Raw genomic sequence first — 7818 nt, forward strand, 5'->3', positions numbered from 1 at the left:
GTCCAAGGTATAGCTGCTGAATTAACAGGAAGTAGCCTTAAAGAAAATTGTGCAACTTCCACTTACTCTGCTTCTTGAATGAAGATAAAATGGGGAGGAGACACAGTTAAGCTGCTGAAAGGATCTGAAAATGTAAGATTTAAGTAAGTCCTTGTACATTTTTGCACGTATGAAGTAACGAGCACCACATGTCAAAGCATACTGATTAGGGTTGTGGGCACAAGTTAAGGTCACCGGGGGGGGAAAAGTTTTTTTCAGTGTAGTAATCAGGGTGCATTTAGACACCAGGGCTGGTTACAGCCTGATTTGTAGTGACTGCTATAGTCAGATTAAAAACTCCTGCTAGATCACTTAGATATTTTACAATTACGCAACGCAGACACCCTCAAACAAGTAAGGTGATTGTGCCAGTGAGACACTAAAGCTACTTATTTATGTATCAGTAGCTTGTGTGGCATCTGAATACATAGGAAAAGGTTTTTATTTGATATGTTTTTTTGTAAAACACCGGGTGAATTTCTCATGAAAGATGTTGATATTGTGATATAATAGTGAGGAACTCAGGAAGTGCAGGAGGGTTGGCTAAGTCTGAAGCTTAATTTTGAGTATGAAATGTGGTGGAATATTTTGTTCAGCTCTGGCTTAAGTAGGTTTCAGTAGTTTGTCCCTAGCATTTTAGGTCGTTTCCCAACGTTGTACTAAGGAGAAACCTAGCTAGTTTAACTTGCGCTTGGGCCTGGTAGTATTACACAGAATATCTCAAAACTTCGGATTGTCCAAAATAAGACTCCTTCTGTCTTTCAACATTTCAGACATACACTTTTATTCATAATTCAGCTCATGCAATGATTGTATGTGTGTTTTATGATTATACATGTATATATATATGTAATTGAGATCATACCAGAGGTTTTGAGAGTAATGTATTGTTTCATTTTTAAAAAGAGAGAGAGAAGGAGCCCGTACATTGCAGGTGTGATAGCTCAGGATGTTGAGTTTTTTCTAATTAAAATGTAGAATCCCAGATAGAGAAATCATGATTTTTTTTGCCTTAAGGTATATGAGGACTTGATCTCTTCTGTATTTGTGCTTTTCAAACATGGCTTGTAGAAAACAGTTTTTGACAGTTAAATGATATGTTGTTTTATTTGGCTTTGTCTTTTTTTTTTTCTTTTTTCTTTTTAATTGTAGGAGTTCCATCTGGAATATGACAAATTAGAAGAAAGGCCTCATCTGCCATCAACCTTCAACTACAACCCTGCTCAGCAAGCCTTCTAAAGACTTCCCTTTTCTTGGGGTATGGCTGTCTCAGCACAATACTCAACATAACTGCAGAACTGATGTGGCTCAGGCATCCTGATTTTAATTCCTTGAGGATCTGGCAATTGGCTCATGCGAAGGGTCACCATTTGAGGTCCTGCCTTACTAATTATGTGCTGCCCAACAACTAAATTTGTAATTGTTTTTCTTTAGTTTGAGCAGGGTCTGAATTTTTGTTTTTGTTTTATTTTTTTGCCAGCAGACAAGCTTGGGTCTGTAAAGACAAGCGAGTACACTGACAAAAGTTTACCACTTAGTTTTCCAAAATGTAAAAAGGAGGAAAAAAAGAAAAAAGACAAAAAAAAAGAAAAAAGACAAAAAATTAGACAACAAAATTTGCATTGTTCATTGTAGCACTATTGGTAATAAAAATGTTTGTGCATTTTTATGTGAAGATCCTTCTCGTATTTCATTTGGAAAGATGAGCAAGGTTTGCTTCCTTCATTTTACTTCCCCTTCTGTTTTTGAAAGGCAGTTTTCGCCAAGCTTAATGCAAGAATATCTGACTGTTTAGAAGAAAGATATTGCCACAATCTCTGGTTAGTTTCCAGAGTTGTGTATTACTGAGCTTCATCTTTCCAGAATGAGCAAAACACTGTCCAGTCTTTGTTACGATTTTGTAATAAATGTGTACATTTTTTTTAAATTTTTGGACATCACATGAATAAAGGTATGTATGTACGAATGTGTATATATTATATATATGACATCTATTTTGGAAAATGTTTGCCCTGCTGTACCTCATTTTTAGGAGGTGTGCATGGATGCAATATATGAAAACGGGACATTCTGGAACTGCTGGTCAGGGGACTACTTTGTCGCCCTGTGCACTAAAGGGCCAGATTTTCAGCAGCCAAGGACATCCATACCCAAGTGAATGTGATGGGACTTAAGTGAACTGAGACAATTCACTCTGGCTGTTTGAACAGCAGCGTTTCATAGGAAGAGAAAAAAAAAAAAAAAGATCAATCTTGTATTTTCTGACCACATAAAGGCTTCTTCTCTTTGTAATAAAGTAGAAAAGCTCTCCTCACTGCAGTGTTGACTTTGATTTGAGATTGTGAAATTATTTCTTCAACAATGAAAAATGGAAAAAAAAATTGAAGTATTAAAACTATCAAGCTGTACAGTGGTTAAGGCACTTGTTGAAGAGTCTTTTTGCTGCTGACAAGTAATTTTATGAGAGATTTACGTTTTTTTTCTACAGTAGGCCGTAAAGTTTGGTCATCTTGGTTTGAAATCCTCAAAAAAAAAAACACCACAAAACACATCATTTGTCATTTGTACAATGGGGGGGTTGGTGACATTTCATATGATAAAAAGATGCTTCAAGAACTCATCACAGAAGGAAAGCTTTGAAAGAAGCTTGGTTTAGAGCTGATCATACCTTACTTCCAATCTGGTACTTTCCCACTTAAGATAGATACACGTTTCATTAGATGATCACTAGTACTTGGACTTCCAGACGTGAACAAACGTGAAAATACACGGTATGTGGAAAAAACACAACTCTTCTTCAGAGTGAAAGAAGGAAAACCTGAACCATTTGGATAGTTTCCTTTCTCCTGATGTGACTGATATTTCTCCTTGAGTTGCCTCTAGTGGTGCAAACCATTTCAAAATACCTGAAGTTACCATATAAGAAAAAACAGCAAAGCAATGTCAGTAATTTTTTTAAAATTATTATTTATTTTTAGGTTTTAAGCTATTTTTCTATATAGTGCAAAATAGCTTCATGGAATTTATTGAACTGTGAACATCTGAAATTGACCATTCAGATGTGTAGCACTTTTAAATTGTACACTTTTATGTGTAATATAAGATGATAGACATAAAAATGCCAATGATCATTTATTTAATTGAACACATGTATACATGTATTTGACTATTCAAGCATACAGTTCTAGATTTTAAACAGGATATTTTCTAAAAGTGTCTTGGTCACTCCATGATAAATGCATTTTTTTTTATTTATTATTTTTTACTGCTAGAGGTCTTCTGTGACCTTAGCGTTTTTGAAAGCTTCCGGAAATAATGTTTACTACTTCAACTCGCTTTTTTTTCTTATGATTTTTGGTTTGTTTGTTTTCTCCACAGAGCTAGTCTTGTGGAATTTAATGCCAGATATGATAAGGGGGCCAAAACCAATTACATTAAAAATAGTATCTCATTAGCTAAATACCTTCGGTACTTCAAAACCAAGCTGAAAGTGAGACCCATGTTTTCCAGCGGGTTACTGCAGTGATATAGTTGAATTCAACTGTACCGTACTTCAGACATGCAAGATGCGGGATTCTAGCAAACTTCTCAACTGTTAGCAAGGAACTGGTGATCTGCTCTTCCCAGGGGAAGCACAAGCTGTCGCTCACTTGTATTTTGTGTGATTAAATACGTGTACACAGAAACTTTAAAATCTGATATAATTTCATGTTGCACCCTGGGCTGAAGCAGGAGAAACAGTTTTAGATATAAAAGAAGGTATCAAATTGGAAGCACTTGGTAGCCTGATACCACATCAATTATGAAAAAAAATGGAAAACCTTATGCTGCCTTTTTTTTGTTTTCTGAAAGGAAGAAAAACCTCATTTACACATGGGTGACTGAACTGAACCAGAGATTTTTAATACTGACAGCTACGGTCTGAGGCTTTTCTTACATCTTTTTCACTATCGCTATGAATAATGGCAGATAATAGAATACTACTTTAAAAATACTTTTACTTGAGGTGTCTCCCCCCATAATTATGGTGTTGTAGAACATGCAAGGTAAGTTCTGAGTAATAAAACCAGTGTTCTTGGAAACAAATAGAAGCACTCATACTTCTGGCTCGTGGAACAGATGCTCTCACTTCATCTCATCGGTGCTTTCTGCCACACTGAAAGGTTGTATTTTCACAGCTATTACTCAACCCACCCTGCTTGTGAGTCCACCTAATTTCCAGGGCATCCCAGAGGAAGGAGGTAAGGACAAGCCACCTTAGTGTTCAAAAAGAACCAAAAAATCACTCAGGCCTTAGTGCCTGGTGCCACACATACTTAAGTACCTTCAGATGCTTGATTAGTCTAACTGAATACACTAATGGGAATCTTGTAGATGCTCAGATGCTCAAGTTGTTGAACTGTTTTGCATGTGACTGTGAGCTCTGTTACTTAAAGTTTGTAAATCCTCTCTACCTAAGCCAGTATTTTTTGTACTTTTCTGTTTCCGTTTTAGTTTCCATGGGGGGGGGGGGGAATAGAAAGTTTGAGAAACTACACAAAATACATGTGTATTGTGGTCAGACATGAAATTGGTTTCTGAGAATGCTTGCAGCGTGCTGGCAGGCTCTTTCTGTTACCTGTAACGAGACCATAAACCACCTTTGGATTGACTTAAGCAGTGCTGACAGGCAGAGAGGTCTGTGCGGCAGCCAGCTCAATCCTGCTCGGTGCATTGGTGGCAGTGGCTCTTGAAGAAGGGTATTTGGTTTCTAAATAATGTTGTTTTAAAGATATGGGTATATATCACCTAGAAGGAACATAAATAAATAACTTTCCTATTATTTCTGAGTAGAAGTATTTCTGTGGCTGGATGTTGACTGAAACAAAAAACAGAATTTGGTTGCCCCTCTTTGCCATGCTCAGAAGAGCTTCCAAAGGCACAGTTCGGATGCTAAGTGTGAGGTAGCTGGACAGTGCTTTTATTTTAAGATGATAACTATAACAATTGCTTCTACTAAAACAAGATTTCTAAATGTGCTTACTTTTCAAATATATCCTTTCATGTTTCTCAAAACTTGCTGCTGCCTAAAAATTACGCTAGTAGAATTTGAACGTTGGTGAAGCATGCAGGTTGGGTTGAGCAGCTAATCTGCAGGGATGGATGGCTGATGCTTTTGTTTTCAGAGTACCAGGGTTAAAATGCTGTTTTCATCCCTCCACCCCCCTCAGTAAACATGCATGCTCTCATTTCTGCAGCTCTGAAAGCTTCTGGTGCATTTGAAAGGCCAGAGGAAATGCAGGTAGATGCGTTATTTTGTATCTGTGGTTTGAATGACTTTGGTAGCTTACCTCTTCAAACCAGGCCACTGGGGTTGAACTTTGTTTTGAAAGCCATGTTAAAACCCATTGAGCAGTGGTTTTGAACATTACTGACTCAAGCCGCTTTAGGATTAGCAGTGCTAACTGTTCTTGGATCTTATTTTCCTAGACTCTGGTTTATCTTTTGCAGTTCATACTGCCTTACCAGTATTAACATGACAGCGTTGTATGTAGGTTTATGTCAGAATTTTCTGCAAGAAGACTTCTTTCAACAGCCTCTGGTTTAAATAAACAGATGACTCTGTACCACGCTTCAGTACAGCAATAAACTGGCCAGTTTTCACAGTTATCTGCAACATCCTGCATCGCCTGCAAAACGTTCCTGATAAGGAGCAAAGGGAAGCATCCTGGAGCTGCTCTTTCTGATGCAGACCTTGCTGAAAATTTTTGGAAACCCTTCAGTTTTTCTCCACAGCTCTTTTTCGGATAAAGGGTTCGTTTTTTCCCCCGCCCCAGGATGTGTTTCTACCAGCCAGCTGTCATCTTCCTCCCTTTGAAGTCAGCTTTACTTCCTGTGGGGTGTCACGGCGTTGCTTTCAAAAAGGCGTTTTGTTGTTGTGTTTATACACATCGTGGTTGTTCAGAAAAGCAGCTTGCTACTGGCGCTGTGGTGGAAGACTGCAAGAGCTCCACGACGGACATTGTGGGCACCACCACCAGGCTTCCACAAGGACACACACGTGTGGCCTCTCAGAGCTCATTCCCATCCGCCGTCCCTTGCCAGCGTGCGTTCACACATCAGGAGAGCCTCCCACAAAGACGGGTGCGGAGAAGCTGTCCCATCGCTCCTTTGTGCTGGACGGTGCCCGGTTAACGTGGACTGCCACTCGGGCAGGTCGGCGGTGCCTTCTGCTGCCGAGGGAGGCTTACGCAGCTCCTCGCGTCCCGCACAGGCCCAAGATGGAGGCATCCCCTCCGTGTGCCACACAAACTGCCCTCTGGCCTGTAGTTGGGTGTGGGCCCCTCGCTCTCAGCGACAGGTAAGCCTGTGTGCTGGTAACAGGGCGAGGATGGGCTGACAGCGAGCAGGCAGCAACTGGCCCGGTCTGCCTCGAGGTGGCTGTGGAGGTGCTCAGGTCCTTCAGTGGGGTTGTTGGGCTTCAGCTCAGAAGTCTCGTGAAAGTCACCTTGTCCAAGCGCCGCATGCTTCAGCGTTTGCTGCAGAACTGGCCTTTTCCTGCCGTTGGACACCGTCACGCAGGCCATGTTCCTGGAGCCAGCGTGCCACCTCCTTTCGCCAGCAGCTGACAGCGGGGCAGGCTGCGGGCACCCAGCCTTGCTCTCCTCCAAACCGGGTGCTAATGGTCAGCTGCTCCTCCGGCTGACCCAAAAAGACTTGCTGCCCTGAGCTAGTTATTGGTGCAGGACTGCAAAAAAACAGGTAAAATACAGCCCCGCTGTCTCCTCAAGTCTCGGATGCAGGGTTTGATGCATGCGGGAAGGCCAGCTCTCAAGGTTACGGTGTCACCCAGTGAGTTGATTTTTGGCTGATGGCACTCTATATGGGGGGCCCAGCCAAGAGCTGAACCAAGTGACAAATGCACAGAGACTGGGCACAAGCTGCTCCAAGGGCAAGGCATCCAAGAGGTCACAGCCCGTCTGAATCAAAGGTGAGACAATTGGGAATCGGAGCTGGAGCTTGCCTTCAGGATCGTGGCTTCAGGAAGGTGGCAGGCAGCAAACCTACCCGATTAACAAACGCATTTTTTGTCATTTGGGAACTCCACGCCGGAAGCTTCTCCACTAGAGACTGCCATCGCACCTAGCATCCTGCTGCTAGTAGAAAAACCCATGGCAGGTTTAAAAAATAAATCCCATGCTTGGAGTCAGCAAACTTTTCCAGAGAAACCTCTAGCAGTAGGAATGGCTACTGTAGAGCAGCTAGCCTGGGGACAGAGCAGCAGCACGCTGGTGCAGCCGAGGACAGTATTTGCATCCATTTATATTCGTGTCACAGTGTGGATGCTTAATAGCCTTCCTGCCAACCATTGCTCGATATTCCAGTTGGAGAACCTATGGATCAACTTTATTTTTAAAAGTTTGACGTTGCTCTCAGCAGCAGAAAAGTGATTGAAAAATGCGGCCAGAGGAAAGTGCTGTTTCCCTTATTTATTTTTCTATTATTTCTGTACCTTCTTGCCTGCTGTATCATCGCGTTCAGCTATCCTCTCAGAAATTGTCACACTTTGTTCTGCGTAACTGCCTGCGATAAAGACTGCAGAATAAAGACGTGGCAGGTGCTTGTGGCAGTTAGGTGCTCGAGTAGCTGCCGTGGTGGGTAACACTGGGTAATAACCAAACCCTATTTGTGAAGTGAGTGCATTTCTTGGATCCTTTCTGCAGCCCTCCTGTGAAGAGGACACTTCTTAGTGCTACCTTATGAAGGCCGATACCTTCCTGCCCAAAGTCGTTTGACAGC

General features: G+C 41.5%; 1 protein-coding gene across 4 annotated transcripts in view; it reads left to right on the forward strand.

The window, feature by feature from the left end:
• The window catches only part of CNOT2 (CCR4-NOT transcription complex subunit 2), a 92915-nt gene extending 90563 nt beyond the window's left edge, over window positions 1-2352 (forward strand). For all 4 annotated transcript variants that reach the window (XM_080576933.1, XM_080576934.1, XM_080576935.1 and 1 more), the window contains one exon: window positions 1192-2352. In XM_080576933.1, coding sequence (XP_080433059.1) covers window positions 1192-1278 — 87 coding nt within the window. In that variant the 3' untranslated portion in view covers window positions 1279-2352. The remainder of the gene's footprint in view (window positions 1-1191) is intronic.
• The last annotated feature ends 5466 nt before the right edge of the window (window positions 2353-7818 follow it).

The sequence above is a fragment of the Anser brachyrhynchus genome (assembly GCF_964034855.1).
Source record: "Anser brachyrhynchus genome assembly, chromosome: 1".
In the NCBI taxonomy this organism is placed as follows: Eukaryota; Metazoa; Chordata; class Aves; order Anseriformes; family Anatidae; genus Anser; species Anser brachyrhynchus.